General features: G+C 38.0%; 1 protein-coding gene across 1 annotated transcript in view; it reads left to right on the forward strand.

The window, feature by feature from the left end:
• Window positions 1-17,175, forward strand: part of Mmut (methylmalonyl-CoA mutase) — a 26,277-nt gene that overhangs the window by 2,048 nt on the left and 7,054 nt on the right. The window contains exons 2-8 of the mRNA XM_021149058.2: window positions 289-707; window positions 1,780-2,147; window positions 4,579-4,736; window positions 7,061-7,232; window positions 10,381-10,629; window positions 15,238-15,349; window positions 16,286-16,401. Of these exons, the coding sequence (XP_021004717.1) occupies window positions 329-707; window positions 1,780-2,147; window positions 4,579-4,736; window positions 7,061-7,232; window positions 10,381-10,629; window positions 15,238-15,349; window positions 16,286-16,401 (1,554 nt within the window). The 5' untranslated portion in view covers window positions 289-328. The remainder of the gene's footprint in view (window positions 1-288; window positions 708-1,779; window positions 2,148-4,578; window positions 4,737-7,060; window positions 7,233-10,380; window positions 10,630-15,237; window positions 15,350-16,285; window positions 16,402-17,175) is intronic.

Consider the following 17,175-nt stretch of genomic DNA (forward strand, 5'->3'; position numbering starts at 1 on the left):
AATCTGGCAGAAATTTTGCAGAGAGTATGGTATAATCAGATTTGCATTTTATGAGTATAGAATGGGTTTCAGGGGGCTAACACTAGTCAGTAAGACCAGCCAAGAAGCCATGAAGTAAGGAGACTGTAGGTAGAAGAACAAGAGTAAGTGTTATATCAGGTACACAACCAGAAAAGGGAAGAAAAATGAAACAGGACAATATTCCTTCTTTTTGTTCCCTACTTACTAAAAGCTCTGACTTTTCTTCACACTTCTAAGTGTTTTGTATTGTTCTCTTTATTTTTCTAGGACTGTTCTCATTTCCTTTTGGGAGTATTCATGCTTCACCATGTTGAGAGCTAAGAATCAACTTTTTTTGTTATCACCCCATTACCTGAAGCAGCTAAACAGTCTATCAGCTTCCAGATGGAAACGGCTTCTACATCAGCAGCAACCCCTTCACCCAGAATGGGCTGTACTGGCCAAAAAGCAGCTGAAAGGCAAAAACCCAGAGGACCTTATATGGCACACCCCAGAAGGGATCTCTATAAAGCCCTTATATTCCAGGGCAGATACTATGGACTTACCGGAAGAACTTCCAGGAGTGAAGCCATTCACACGTGGACCATATCCCACCATGTATACCTATAGGCCCTGGACCATCCGTCAGTATGCAGGCTTTAGTACTGTGGAAGAAAGCAATAAATTCTATAAGGACAATATTAAGGGTAAGATTTTAATAGGAGTCATGATGCTTATGATGACATGAGACACTAACTCATTTCTGTAAATATGACATTCATCTTGTGCTTGAATTTGCTGTGAAAGAAGTGGATGCTTTTCAACTCTGTGGTCAAAGAGATGAGTCCAAAGTAAAACATGCAAAATAGTTAGAGAGAAATCATACTTCTACATACATTGTAGAAAAGAAACAAGATGAAGATGCATGAAAAAAAGAGAGAAGCAGTCTGTCTTTAGAAACCAAAAATTGGGAGGAGAGCTTAAATCCTGCCAAGCACAGTCATAGGATATAAGGTGATATAAGGTGATGACCATATATATATATCCACAATGAAATCTGTCCTTCATTAGAAAGTTATAGCTACGACTTCCTTTTTAATGTATGATGAAATATTACTGTCTGAATACTAAACTTTACAATTTCTAAGCTTATGTTGCTTACAGAGAGATTGAGTTTACGTTTAATGTAGACTATTGTAGTTATTTGAACACTGCACAAGGACTGCATATTTAGCTGAATGGTAGTGCACTTGTCTGGTGTGCAGAAGGCCTGGGGTTTCATTCCTATTTCCATTAAAACCTTTTTAGGGTGATGAGAATAATCTCATCATTCTAAAATTCTATTTCAACACGATTTGAATGGCTCGGCATTATGCTATGACCACAGTAAAGAATAAATATAAAGTAACAAAAGCATATACATGCCAAGTTGTATTAAGTAAGTATATATGAGTAGCTAGATGTTTTCATGCATTTTGAAAATATCTCAACAAAAAACTTAGTAAAACCAACCCCAAAAAGTATCTGATGCATGAGCTCAAGCAGCAAATCCTTGTGTAGGTCTGAGCTAAGTGCTACTCTGTTGCTTTTATTATCGTTCATAGACTTAGTAGCTCAGTTTGTGTGTCTTAGCCTCCTACAAAGTGCAGATTCCTAGAAAGTCAAATATTTTTCAAATTAGTTTCACATGAGCACGACATGTAATAACAGTATACTGTGATGCGGTACATCTGCTATCTGGGACTCTAACATACCCATGGTTTTCTTTATATCCTGTAGCTGGTCAGCAGGGGTTGTCTGTTGCCTTTGACTTGGCAACACATCGTGGTTATGATTCAGACAACCCCAGAGTTCGTGGAGATGTTGGAATGGCTGGAGTTGCTATTGACACTGTAGAAGACACCAAAATCCTATTTGATGGCATTCCTTTAGAAAAAATGTCCGTTTCCATGACTATGAATGGAGCTGTCATCCCAGTCCTGGCAACATTTATAGTAACTGGGGAAGAGCAAGGTGTGCCGAAGGAGAAGCTCACTGGCACAATTCAGAATGACATCCTAAAGGAGTTTATGGTCAGAAATACTTATATTTTTCCCCCAGAGCCATCCATGAAAATTATCGCTGACATTTTCCAATACACAGCACAGGTATGCTTGCTTTCTGCAGATCTTGCTGTAGCCGTTTGTAGGGATTTTCACAAAGTTCTACAAGTTTCTTTGAATTTCATAACTGAGTAAGTTGTATTACCAAGGTGTCTTGCCATCATGTTGGCTATGTTCAACTTACTGTTTTATTCGTTGGTATTTAGTTGTCTGATAATTATTAGAGTCAGGGAATTCTAACTCCCTTAGTTCCCTTGAGAGTTCAGATGGAGTGAAGATACACACTGGTATCAAGAGAAATGGGCATCAGAATGTCAGGTTCATTTCTTTTACAAACTGGGTTGGAACAGACCACTCATGTGTTTGCCACCTCAGTGACATGCCTCATTCACCCAATTAGGCACAGATTAGCAGGAGAAGAAGGCTCCCTGGGAAGGCTGCCGCAGAAGCAGCATCCCCTCTACATTTGCCTTCAAGCAGATCATGGTTTCTGCTGTGCTCACACTTTGCTCCTTGCTACGGAATGTTTTACTCCTCATTTTACTCCCTTAAAACTGCTTAATGCTAAAGACACAGTCTCTTCTGCATCAAAGCTTTTTTTTTAACCTATTCACCCTCTATATGTAGTTAGATCAGAAATCCTGCACACATTCTCTGCACGCCTCATTTGTTACTGAGCTTTTTGTACATTGCACAGTATGTTCATGTTTTACATCTGCCCTGTTGAGTTGTACTAGATAGACTTGTATATGTATACTTGTATTATGTATAACTCTGAATTTATACCACCTTTTGAGTTTGTAAGATATAGGTAAAGATTCTGTGTGGTGATATGGAAGAAGCATATAAATAGCAGGAGCTTAAGCTAAATAGGAGTCACTTCTGTTTGTTTTAAGGAAGTTAGAAGGCAGCTGTGAGGGGTTTGTGTCTGTGGAGCTCCGTAGTAATTGGAACTCCGGGTTCCTTTTATCTTCTTTCTCTTTTGTTGTTAGGTGTATCATTTATGGTTAAGGAAGGAAGAAGGGAAGGCTGGCCAGATGTGGGAGAGTCAGAGGGATCTTACAGAGGAGCGTAGCCAAGTCCTCCTATCTCTGTGGACGCAGTAGTAAGAAAAGGCTGGAGTGTAGGACTTGTGCCATGGAACTCTAACCTTAGGACTTGCTCTGAGAGGAAGAAGGTGAAGACTGGTTACTGGGCTGGAGAGCATCACCCTATGCTTCTGTATCCTCATGGGCTTTTACCATGTAAAGCATCCTAATGGTCAGAAATGCTTTAACAGAGTTTTTCCTGTAAGTGACAACATCCCAATTTCAGATTCTGATCAAATGATGCTTTTTGAAGTACTTATATACTGATAACTATATTTTATGGAAAAATATACATATCATGATATTTCTGTGTTACCCACCCACAAGTGTTAAGTGGCATGAGGCATATTTCCATTTCTATGCAACCATTTACCTTTACTCTTAATTTTGTAGAACTAAAACTATTCAACAGAAAACACCATCCTGCCCCACTTTCCTGCTCTCGTATTCCATCATTGTATTGCTCTAAACATTAGCAAATTTGAATACTGATTATTGCTAATATGAGTAGGATCATTCAGTATTTCTTTTTTGGGCAGGCCCATTCCATTTGATACAACATCCCCAGTGTCTGTTCATTTTATATCATATTAGAATTTCCTTCCTTTTAAAGTTTGAATAGTATTATATTATGCTAGTATTTCTATTATTTTAAAAGACTATCAGTACATTCCTCTTCACAGCAAAGCACCCGTGTCCTGGATTTTGTGTGTTACCTCCAAATATACAGTCATTTTTTTTTTTTTCAGTTCCACATGATTCTATCTCCTTTGTGATTTTGCTATAGCTCATTTTCAAAGAGATTTGGGTTATAAGTAGAATCCTTGAGAATATAAAATTCAGAACTATATATATTATATGAATGTATATTTGCATATATGCAAGGTACATATAAATGTGGTATATTTATGTTACACCATATATAAACAATGGCAACTAATTTTTTTTGAGTGCTTAGTCTCTACGGGGTAATCTTTGATATTTTTTTTAAGCTTGCATTTTGGCCTATTTTACTTCAAAATATAACACTAATATCAAATCAATTTTGTTCACGGTGTACTTGTTCATATTCAATACCTTCATTCAAATAAGAAAATATTCTAAGTAATATGAAATTTGTGTGTCTTCAACATATCAGGCAAAATTATAAGGTCTTTGTGAAGGGATAACTGGTGTAGCTGTTTGGAGAAAAACAAGCATAACATCTTGAAAACACTTCATAGATCAGTCATTGAAATTTGAGAGTGAATCCAATGTAACAAACAGTAGGTTTTTTTTCAGTTAAGATTATAAACTACCAAGTATATATGAAATTGAACGTCATTTAAAATGAGTCTAACAGAAGCTTTTCATATTTTATTCTTTGTTGTTTTTATTATTTTAAATAGAACATGCCAAAATTTAATTCCATTTCGATTAGCGGGTACCATATGCAGGAAGCAGGAGCTGATGCCATTTTAGAACTGGCCTATACCATCGCAGATGGGTTGGAGTACTGCAGAACTGGACTTCAGGCTGGACTCACAATTGATGAATTTGCACCAAGGTCAGTAGATTAAACTTACTTGTCTTTTCTCCATTAAAAGCATGCATAGGACCACTTTCTGCCTGTACAGTAAAATACAGATAAAATAAATTTGTTGACATAAATACATGACAGATTTAGATTGTGTTATATTTTTCCAAATGAGAAAGAGAAAATAAGCCAGTTTTATCTATAGCACACACACACACACACACACATACACACACACACAAATTCAGAATTTAATTTGTCTGTATTTTTTTGTTAATTGGAGTAATGCCATCTTTCTAGTGATTTATGGAGTACAACTATATGTACATACAAGATATATTAAAATATAAACATAAAATAAAATCACTTTAATTTTTTTCCATTTGAGAATATGGAAATCACCTATTCCATTTTTCTATAATATTTACCTACATATTTTGGGATGTACAATACTATTTTGTCTGAAAATGAATTGTTAGTAAAGTTGTATGGAAATGTAGAAACATGCCATTGATGTTTATGGAATACTTAAATTCTTCATAACCAGGCTAGGCTTCATTCTGAACATTCAGCAATCCCTTGGTGAGCTTGTCCCTGAAGCTAGTCCCACCTACATGGTGGCAATTCAAATGTAGAAAACGCTAGTGATGGTTCCTTTATTCTAAGATATTGTATCTTGTCACAGTGGCTTCCAAAATGTGCCCTAGTGACTCCTGGACATTACATAGATCTTCAAGGTCTACACTGTTCCTGAATGTTTTAAAAGTTTGCTTTCCTTTTAAATGTCTATTTCTTCCAGAATTTATATAAGTGTTTCACTAAAGCTACATGGCATGTTGTATTGAAATAGATTGAAGGTATATAAGGTCTTACCTGTCCTCTTTTAAGCTGTACAAGTAAGAGACTTCAAAAATTGTGAAACAGGACTGGGAAAATATCCCAGTTGGTAATTATTGCAGAGATTCTGAGTCCGGTCACTACACCTCGAATTTCAAAGCCAGAGGTGGACTTGTAGCCCCAGTGTTCAGGAAGCCAAGGTAGGTTCCTGAGGCTCACCGACCAGCTGTCCCAGCTCCTATATGAGTTCTGGATCAGGGACAGACCAGTCTCAAAAGTAAACAAGCAAATAAAGGTTAATGACACCCAAGAAACACACCTTACATTGTCCTTTGTCCGCTACATGCATACCTGCACACACAAAATATAAAAACATTTTACATTTTTTTTCTAGTGAAAACATTTTAAAGTAGAAAGTAAAATATTTCTTTTATTATAAGTTTTTATGGTAAATATTATTCTTTATAAGATACTGTTTATTTTTCATGTAATATGATTATTATTTTATATAAACTCATGATAAAATTTAGATAAATCTATTGAAATACAGAAAAATTCTTCAGTCTTCACAGATGTTGACAATGAGCACAGATCCTAAGACCTTAGAGCTTATGGAATACACTGAATTTCATTAAACTTCCGTGTCTTAAAGCTCACTTGTTTTATTTGAAATTTTACAACCTCTGGCTATTAAAGGCAAACCAGTACTCTAAATATGTAAGTCAGTGTTAAATAAAAGATAATAGAGAGGCTAAGGACAAATTAGAGAAGAAAATGACTAAACTCAGTGCTCAGCCATGTTCTCAAAACACACACACAAAGGCAACCCTGTGCTACACAAACAAAGCAGGCATGTGATTGTGTTCTTTCTGTCACAACCCTGGTGTTGCAAACTTGGTGTTGCAACTTTTTAAAAAAAAAATATTTATTTTATGCATGTGAGTACACTGTTACTTTCTTTAGATGAATACACTGTTGTTCTCTTTCTACACTGGAAAAGGGTATCAGATGGTTATGAGCCACCATGTGGTTGCTGGGAATTGAACTCAGGATCTCTGGGAGAACAGTCAGTATTCTTAACGGCTGAGCCATTTCTCCAACCTCAACTTTAGTTTTTTTAAAGAAATGGATCTTGAACTGGACATGTAGCTGAATGGTGGGAGCCTATGTCTAAGCAAGTGTGAGGCCACAGGTTCATTCTTAGCACCAGGGAAATAAAAGAGCTTATTTTAGTGCTACTAGGGGTAGAGTTTGGTGTCTGGGACATGTTGGGTAAGAACCCCAATGCCACATCCCCAGCCTAAGAACCTGTCTTTAACTCAGCACCAAGAGAAAATTTCTTCCTAAAGAAAATCACTGGTGAAGTGAATAATTCTGAACAGAAGCAAACATTCACACCCATCCCTATGTTAGCCTATGGTTACTTACATAGATGTGAATTGCTTCTAGTGCATGATACAATTAGTTTCTTTTCTTGGTTTTTAAGTTTCAGCAGGTTCTGGACTTTGTCCTTTTAGGTTGTCTTTCTTCTGGGGGATTGGAATGAACTTCTACATGGAAATAGCCAAGATGCGAGCTGGGAGAAGACTGTGGGCTCACTTAATAGAGAAAATGTTCCAGCCTAAAAACTCTAAATCTCTTCTTCTAAGAGCACACTGCCAGACATCAGGGTGGTCACTTACTGAGCAGGTATGGATGGAAAAATAGAGAACTTGAAAAATGGAAATGAACATTTTCTTCTAGGCAACAGGCACAGCAAGGAAATGTTTTCAACAGCCTGTTTGTGTATATCTGAGAGTTATAAATATCTTGGAGCATAATAGTTTGAGTTCACACATATTGAATAGAATTAGCTCCCTTTAGTAGTTAACACTAAAATCTTTCCTATCTTGGCTTAGGCCTGGCAAAATCAGGACTCATTTTCCTACTATTTTAGGTTAGCATACAAAGTAATGGGTCTGTTTCAAGTCCTCTTCAGACACGTTTGCTTTTCTACTTTGTTTTCTTCAGTCCACTCCACTTCACCACTCCTTTTTCCCACTGGTTTCTTTTTCTAGATAGTCCATGTTCAACTCTATTTTTATCACATGTATCCTCTCTGTTACTTAAGAACTATAAAGTACCTTCCTTTGCTTTTCTACATGGCCCTCTTTTAGTTTTGTGACATACAAGCATACTTGTAAACACACACACACACACACACACACACACACACACACTCTTAGTTTTAAATCTAGGTTCTGTGGGTTGGAGGAAAACATAGGTATTTATCCTGACTCTGGGTTATTTTGCTGAACATGATTTCCAGTTACATGCATTTCCCTGCCTGTCATGATTTCGCTTTCTTTATAGCTGCATAGGAGCCTGTTTTATTCATGTGCCATATTCGGTTTTCATCTGTTGATAGAGATCCAGGGCCATTTCATTTTCTAACTATCGTGACTAGAGAATCAGTAAATTTGGGTGCACGGGTGTCCCTGTGCTGTGTTGGTTTGAAATCTTTGGGTGTATACTCAGAGCACTATAGCTGGAACATGGTAGTGTACTTGAAGGACCCTTAGGAATGTGTGACTGATTTCCAGCAGTTTGCACTTCCACCAGCAGTGACCGTGGCTCCTCTTCACATCTTTGCCAGCATTTGTGATAATTTTTTTTTTTTTTTGGTATTTTGCCTTTCTTTTTTATTTCTATCTTTTAATTTTTCCCCCTTCTGATCCAAGGTCTTACTGTATAGCTCTGGCTGGTCTGGAACTCATTATGTAGACTAGATTGGCTCTGCCTGCCTCACTCTGCCTCCTGAATACTGGGATTAAAGACATGTACTTCCATACCTTGTATCATTTGTGTTCATGATGATAGCCATTCTGACTGGGATGCAATGGAACCTTTTTTAAAATTTAATCTTCTCGTATGTATTACATCCTGACTGCAGTTTCCCCTCCCTCCTCTCCTTCCAGTCTCTCCCTCTCACCTCCCTTCTTCCCCAGATCCATACCTCTTCAGAAAAGGGCAGGCCTCCCAGGGACATCAACCAAACATGAGGTAACATACTTCAGTGAGACTAGGCACCTCCTCTCATATTACGGCTGGGTAGTGCAATCCAGTAGGAGTAGTATAAGGGTCCCTCAAACAAGCAAAAGAGTCAGAGACAGTCCCTGTGCCCACTGTTAGGAGTTCCACAAGAACACCAAGCTACACACCATAACATACATGAAGAGGACCTAGGTCAGACTCCTTGATTGTCAGTTCAGCCTCTGAGTCCCTATGAGCCCTGGCTAGTTGATTTTTGTGGTCTGTGTTCTTGTGGTGTCTCTGACCCCCTGGCTTCTACAGTCCTTTCTCCCCTCATCCTCAGGATTTTCCAGCTCTGCCTATGTTGGCTTTTTTTTGGGGGGGGGGGCTGGCTCGGGTTTCTTATGAAATATAATCTTAAAGCAGTTTTAATATACACTTTCCAGATAGCTAAAGCTATGAACACTTCATGTTCAACTGCTATTTGTAGTTTTTCTTTTGAGAGCTGTCCAGTTCATTAGCCCATTTGTTGACAGTGGTTTTTGACTTAGGGGACTAATTTTTTCAGATCTTTATGTATCTTAGGTATTAATTTCCCATTGGTAGATTTTTTTTTTAAATTTATGCATTCTGAAGCAAGTCTCTTTAGCGATTTTTTTTTCCTTTGTTAGACAGAAGGTTTTTAATTACATGAAATCTCAGTTTTCAATTCTTGAGATTATGTGCTCTGCTAATATAGTAGAAAATTATTTGCTGTTGAAGAAGAAATAAAAGCAACATTAAATTAATACTTTTAAATAATTTTAAGACATACTTTTGTATAAACTACATATTTAAGTTTTCATTTTATCTAAATATATATATATTTGTGTGTGTATATATATATATATGCACACACACACACACACATACACAAACAGTTTTGTTTCAAACAAGAATACAAACAGGTATTCAAAGGCTATTATCATTTGGATAGTGTAATTTGATTCCATTAAAATTGTCAATTTATTTTATATGTTCACTTTGATTTTTAAGTTACATGTCTTTTCAACTTTTAACATTGAATAACAATGAACATATTCTTTATGATTAGAGAAATAGAGATTCTAAGGTTGGAAGGAATGTTTATACTTATATCTTAATGTGTTGATTTTTACAGTTAAAGCTGAAGTCTATAGAAATTGAGTAACTGGCTGACATCACAGGAATATAATAATGAAGTTGAATCCAATTTCCTACTTAAGAGTTTATACTTAATCAGTTTAATTGGTCACTTATTAAGTGCTTACTTTGTACACATCCATTAAGGACATACTCTGAGGTATATAAAATAATTAGGAGATAGTAAATTAGGAAAAAATGTTCTGGTAATATAAGAAAACCTATACTTCATGATACGATTATGAACAGTATTTAAATAGTGTAAATGTCGCCAGGGCCAAGAAGTGGGAGTGGGTGGGTGGGGGAATGGGTGGAGGAGCGTGTGGAGGACTTTTGGGATAGCATTGGAAATGTAAATGAAATAAATACCCAATTAAAAAAATAGTGTAAATGTGTTTGATATTTTGGACTATTTGATATATGTTTTTATGCCCAAACCTGGACTAGACTTCTTGGCTCTTAATTCTTTTATAGCTTGCTGACTAATTTAGCAGAGTTTATTTGTTACTCTGATATCTGATGTCTGATGTTCAATCCACCCCAAAAGTGCTTTCAAAATAGGTCTAGGTTATATAGTTGTTGCTTAATTATAATGTGTCTTATTACTCTGTTGCCTGTGAACCTTTTTCTTACTTTGATTTGGATTTTTGGTCAAATGTTTTAGGATCCTTACAATAACATTGTCCGCACTGCAATCGAAGCCATGGCAGCTGTGTTTGGAGGAACACAGTCTTTGCATACGAACTCTTTTGATGAAGCTCTGGGTTTGCCTACTGTGAAAAGTGCTCGGATTGCCCGGAACACACAAATCATCATTCAGGAAGAATCTGGGATCCCAAAAGTGGCTGATCCTTGGGGAGGATCGTATATGATGGAATCTCTCACAAATGATGTTTATGAGGCTGCTCTGAAGGTCAGATTCTCTTCCTTATAACTTTGCTTTTTATAATCTTTTAATCTATAAACAACCATTTTTAGATTTATAAGATTATAAAATGTATATGAAAAAGGGAAATTTATCTTTGACTTTATAGTTTTCACTACTGAAACAATTTAAAAATATATTTCTGTTTCTATGATTGTATTTTATGCAGGATTAAAAGATAGCTATTATAAAGTGCATATGCTTAAATAGATGCACAGACACAGACAGACAGACACATATAAGCAGCACACACACACAAACAGACGCATGTCCATATACATAGACACAGACACACACAGAGATAGATGAGCAGGTGCAGACACAGATGCATATTGACACATACAGACACAAACACAGGCACACAGGCTGAGACACACACGTGGACACACACACAGACATACACACATAGAGGTAGCACTCTATTAACTTTCATTTCTTATTTTTCTATTTGTTGGACTACATGACAGTTTTTTTCTTTTAATCTATCATCTGTGTATTTTAAGTTGCACATATAGTAGCTCTTGTAATTTGATTGGCTTTATGCATTAGACACAAACTTTAGACACTTGCTTTCCTGGTTAAATAATATTTGATATTTCAGCCAATTAATACCTTGTCTTACCTTTCTCCTTCTTACCAATATAATTACATCAGCTTCTTCCCTCCTTTACTATTCTCATGTTCTTGTGTGATTTGAACTTCTCTCTAGGTCTGCTGAGATTTGTGGAATATAAAGTATGAATCTCATACCTGTTTTTCCAAGCACTTCTTTTGTAAAAATTATTTAATATTCATACATGCCTGTAATGTATTTGGGTCAAATCCAACCCCTATTTTTTTCTGCTAATTCTTCCTGCATTCACTTTTCCTCCTAACTTTATGTGCTTTACCTTAAAAAACAAACAACAAAAAAACCCAAAAAACAAACAAACAAACAAAAAACCAGTCCATTTTTTGCTGCCTCTCTGTATGAATGTGAGATCATCTACTGTCAGAACTGGCTTCCCTAGAGAAAATGGGTTTCCCCAACTCCTAGTAGACACCAACTGCCAAGAGCTCCTAAAATAGAGATGGAACTCTACAACCTGTTTCCCTCTCCAAAATGAGATCTTGACTGGCTTAATTTCATGCAGGTCTTTGCATGCAGTCCCAGCAGCTACTGCGAGTTCATGTGTACAAGTCTGCTGTCTTGGTTGGCTCAACTGTTTTTTTTCTCAGACACTCTGACTCTTAGAGTCTTTCCACCTCCCCTTCCGCAATGTTCACTTGAGGCTTGGGGGAAGGGATGTGATATAAATGTCCTGTTTTGTGTGGAGTGCTCCAGTCTCTTAGTCTGTAAGCACTGACCAGTTGTATATCTCTATGGTAATCGCAAAGCACTTCTCGAAGAAGCTTACTAGGAGATGAGTCATTTGTAGCTTTACATGTTTGACAGTTTCTCCATTCTGTTCTTATCCTTGATTAGCATCGATAAAATCCTGAGCTCAGCCATGTCAAGGACCTCAGTGACTCAGACCAGGGAATTGACACAGTCTTCCTTTAGTCCCCAGGAAATATACACAGTGTGTGCAAGAACAGCAACAGCAGCTTCCTCTTCCTGGGATGTCTGCAGCCTGAGGCTGCTGCCTGATGTAGACCTAGTGTGGAGACTAATCCCTCCTCCTGTGCTAAAAATAATAAAAGCACTGAGCTGCATGGCCATTGCTCTTAGCTGCCACATCTCTCTGCATCAGGAAGCTTAGGGTCCACCCAGTCCCAGCTTTGCTTATGCCTGTACATGTCTGTCTTCCTTAACCTTCTGTCATTCCCCCTCCAGAACTCTAGTCAACTTTATAAACCCATGCACATGAACTGCAGGAGACTTAGTTTGGAATTATTTCTATTAATAATTCTATGAGCAAATTTATTAATATTAGTGTGCTTTTCATCCTAAGTTCTTACTCTTGCCTCTAATATTTGTGATCAGAAATTTGAAGCTGTTTTAGTCTAGACTGTTTTGAAAGCATCACGATCTCTACTGACTTGTGTCTTTTTTTTTTTTTTTTTTAAATCGAGACAGGGTTTCTCTGTGTAGCCCTGGCTGTCCTGGAACTCACTCTGTAGACCAGGCTGTCCTTGAACTCAGAAATCTGCCTGCCTCTGCCTCCCAAGTGCTGGAATTAAAGGCATAAGCCACCACTGCCCGGCTGACTTGTGTCTTGACACACATCTTGTATGTATATTTTTACTATGTTGTACTAGGGTTTTGACAATTCTCTTCCATCTCATATACAACCGTATGTAATATTACTTCTTATTCATGTAACCAAAAGTAAAGGCTAGAGAATTGGGGCTATTATTAGCCCTTTCCTACAAGACTTGACTGAGAAGTTTCAGGTTTTCCAGAATATATTTTAGAGGGTTTTTTTTTTTTTGTCTTTTTTAGATAGCTTTAATTACATAAATTTTACATATTTCTTTTGTATTATTGTCTTATAAAGTATTAGCATTTAGCTAGTAATTTGAATGTTAGGGGATATATTACATCCAGGGCTAAATTGAATGGTTTTACCTCTTAGTTTTCTTTTTTTCCTTTTTCCTCTTTTGGTTTCTGTCTTAGTCAGGGTTTCCATTCCTGCACAAACTTCATGACCAAAATGCAAGTTTAGAGAGGAAAGGGCTTATTCAGCTTACACATTCACATTGCTGTTCATCACCAAGGGAAGTCAGGACTGGAACTCACACAGGGTAGAGAGCTGATGCAGGTGCCATGGAGGGGTGCTGCTTACTTCCCCTGGCTTGCTTCCCCTGGCTTGCTCAGCTTGCTTTCTTGCAAAATCCAAGACTACCAGCCCAGCGATGGCACCACCCACAATGGGTTAGGCCCTCCCACCTTGATCACTAATTGAGAAAATGCCTTACAGTTGGATCTCATGGAGGCATTTCCTCAACTGAAGCTCCTTTCTCTGTGATAACTCCAGCTTGTGTTAAGTTGACACACAAAACCAGCCACTACAATTGACCCCTTGTCAACTTGACACACAAACACATCACTATTAAGCCTCAATCCTTACTTTCTGATTCATACCCAACATCTAAATAACTTTAAAAGTACCACAGTCTTTGCAAATTCTTACATAATAAAATTTCAATCCCTTTAAAATATCTAATCTCTTTTAAAATCCAAAGTCTTTTTACAATTCAAAGTCTCTTAGCTGTGGGCTCCATTAAAATAATTTCTTCCCGAGGGAAAAAATATTAGGACACAGTCACAATCAAAAGCAAAATCAAGCTCCAACTGTCCAATGTCTGAGATCCACTCACAATCTCCTGGGCTCCTCTATGGGCTTGGGTCACTTCTCCAGCCCTGCCCTTTGTAGGACATACCTTGTCTTCTGGCTCCAGCTGCCTGTTCTCCACTGCTGCTGCTGTTCTTGATGGTCATCTCATGGTACTGGCATCTCCAAAACACTGCAACTAGGCATCACCAACAGCTTCTCATAGACTCTCTTCATGGTGCCAAACCTTAACTTCTTTGCATGACCCCTTCAGTCCTTGGCCATAAATTGCAACTGAGGCTGCACCTTCACCAATGGCCTTCTATGGCCTCTCACAGTGCCAAGCCTCAGCTGCTCTTCGTGACCCCTTCATGCTTTCAAAACCAGTACCACCGTGTGACTTACACATTACGAAGTTCAGCCACAGTACCACTGTGTGACTTCTACACATTACGAAGTTCAGCCACAGCACAAGGTACAACCTTGACTACCTCTGGAACAGAGCCTCTTTGTGCTTTCAGAAAACACTTCCCAGAAGATGTCACCTCAATGATGCTGGTCTCCTCTTAATCGCCACTAATTTCTTAGCTCCAGCTAACCAGCATCAATAGTCCCAGTAATGCAAAGGTTTTGATTTAGTAGTTCTGGCTTCTTGTTCATCACAGCTGATTCTTCAGCCATAGCTAACCAAAATCACAGAATCTTCACAAACAAAATAGCAACAGCCCTGATAAGAGTCTTTAATCTTCCCTCTGAAATTTCACAAGCCAGACCTCCATCTTCTGCACCATTCTCAACATTATCTTCCAAGCTGACAACATCTGACAGAGCTCTTAACAACGAATGTATCTTCAAGCCCAAAGTTCCAAAATCCTTCGATAGTCCTTCCCAAAACACGGTCAGGTTTTCACAGGAATACCCCACTTCTGGTACCAATTTGTCTTGGGGTTTCTGTTCCTGTGCAAACATCATGATCAAGAAGCAAGTTGGGGAGGAAAGGGGTTTATTCAGCTTACACATTCACATTGCTGTTCATCACCAAAGGAAGTCAGGACTAGAACTCATACAGGGTAGAGAGCAGGAGATGATGTAGAGATCATGGAGGGGTGCTGCTTACTGTCTTGTTTCCTCTGCCTTGCTCAGCTTGCTTTCTTAAGGAACCCAAGACTACCATCGCTGGGGTGGCATCACCCACAATGGGCCTTACCCCCTTAATCACTAATTGAGAAAATGCCTTACAGCTGGATCTTATGGAGGCTTTTCTTTTCTCTGTGATAACTCCAGCTTGTATCAAGGTGATGCACAAAAGCAGTTAGTACAGTTTATTATTTTTCCTCAGTTGATACATGAAGTTGAAGAAATGGGTGGAATGGCCAAAGCTGTAGCTGAAGGAATCCCTAAACTTCGCATTGAAGAATGTGCTGCCCGAAGACAAGCTAGAATAGATTCTGGTAAGAGAGAATAGAAAAACATATATGAAATCCAATAATTCAGGAGGGCTTTTGTCTATGGTTAGTGTGTACAATTGGTACAAATACATTTTTAAGTGAAACAATGGAAAACTATAGCTTCAGTAAAATATTCCTCATATCTGCATATCTGACTATATCCATATGTCTATATCTTGTGTCTTTGCATTCTTGCAAGCACCCATGTAAGCATATATGTACTTATGAGTGGATAGTGCCAATGGCAGTATTAAGGATGGTGTGCTTGACAGTCATTGTGCTCTCCATGGGGGACTTCACTCATTCACTCGAGGCATACTTTTTGGTATGCTCTGTTTGCGGTGTCCTCTGTGGCTGGGCATACAACTGGGACTAGGACAGACATGAACTCTTGGGAGTAGAGAGATTTCTTTGGAATCAAAGAGGAAATTGTACAAGTAAAGAAAGAGTCATTACTGACTATGCTAAGGCTGTGAAGGGACTGAGGATGCAGGGAGTGAGTTTCTTCTTAAGGAGAGAAAGTATGTTCATAATACTGATTTAGGTTTCATTTAAGAATTGTCCGTAAGAACCCTGTCTTGAAAAACCAAAAAAAAAAAAAAAAAGAATTGTCCGTAAGAAAAACATAAAAATCCTGGAAAGCTATTGGCTATTGTTACTTACTTTGCTTTCTAACTCTGTGCTGAAAAGTGACTTGGTTTCTTGTGTGAGGAACTGAGATAGTGTGTAGCCAGGAGAGAAGCAAAGCCCTTCCTTGCAGAGCATCCTTCATGGAACAGTGTAACTGTTCTCTGTATCACAGGATGCAGTTTCCGAATTATGTTGAAATTCATTATGAGTTAAGATAACTCTTTAAAAATATGTGCTAATAAGAGCATTCTCAATCAGGGATCATTTATGAGCAAATCTACTTGTTATTTTCCTTTGGGAAATCAACAGGTTCTGAGGTAATTGTTGGAGTAAATAAGTATCAGTTGGAAAAAGAAGACTCTGTGGAGGTCCTGGCCATTGACAACACTTCAGTGCGGAAGAAGCAGATTGAAAAACTCAAGAAGGTATTGTTGGCGATTGTTTCCTAAGTATGCTATGGGTTTGAGTTCTTACATTGTTCTGCATAATGTCTATAACATCCACATGAGGTCAATGTTATTTCTCACTCTTTTATTTTTTAAGGTAAGAATTGGGAAACTTGTTTGAAATAAATTAATTGTTCAGTCATGACTCACTTAGGTCTCTTAAGACTAGTGCTGAAGTCACAACATAAGAATACACTGTGGCTTAGGGTCAATGTTTGAGTTGGACTCTCATTGTTCTATTCCATACCAAGATTCATTTGCTTCTGGAGTTTTCAAATTATTTGTGTTTGCCATCACCTTTTTAAGCTACAGTGTCTAGGAAGCTATCTGCATTTGATGGAGTGTGTGCTTTATGTTCATCTTGGTGAGCACCATGCTTCTGTTTTATATTAATTTCATTCTGAAATTATAAGACATAATTGTATGAAAGCAGAGCCAGGATATGTTTAATAGAGACAAGTATGGTGAAGGTGGGAGGGGTACCTTGGTGGGCCCATGTTGAGATATTCCTTCCTCCTGAGGTACCAGTCATAAGACTGTATGGTATAGAATAGAGTTTATTTATGGACATGGGAAGGGTTGTTGAGTAGAGACAGAGAGAGGGAGTAGGTAATGGAGAGGGAGAAAGAGAAGAGGCTGGCCAGGAACATGTGGAGAGAGGGGGAAGAGAAAGAGAGGGAGAGAAAGAGAGGGAGGGAGAGGAAGGGAGGGAGGGAGGGAGGGAGAGAGAGAGAGAGAGAGAGAGAGAGAGAG

The sequence above is a fragment of the Mus caroli genome, chromosome 17 (assembly GCF_900094665.2).
Source record: "Mus caroli chromosome 17, CAROLI_EIJ_v1.1, whole genome shotgun sequence".
Lineage (NCBI taxonomy): Eukaryota > Metazoa > Chordata > Mammalia > Rodentia > Muridae > Mus > Mus caroli.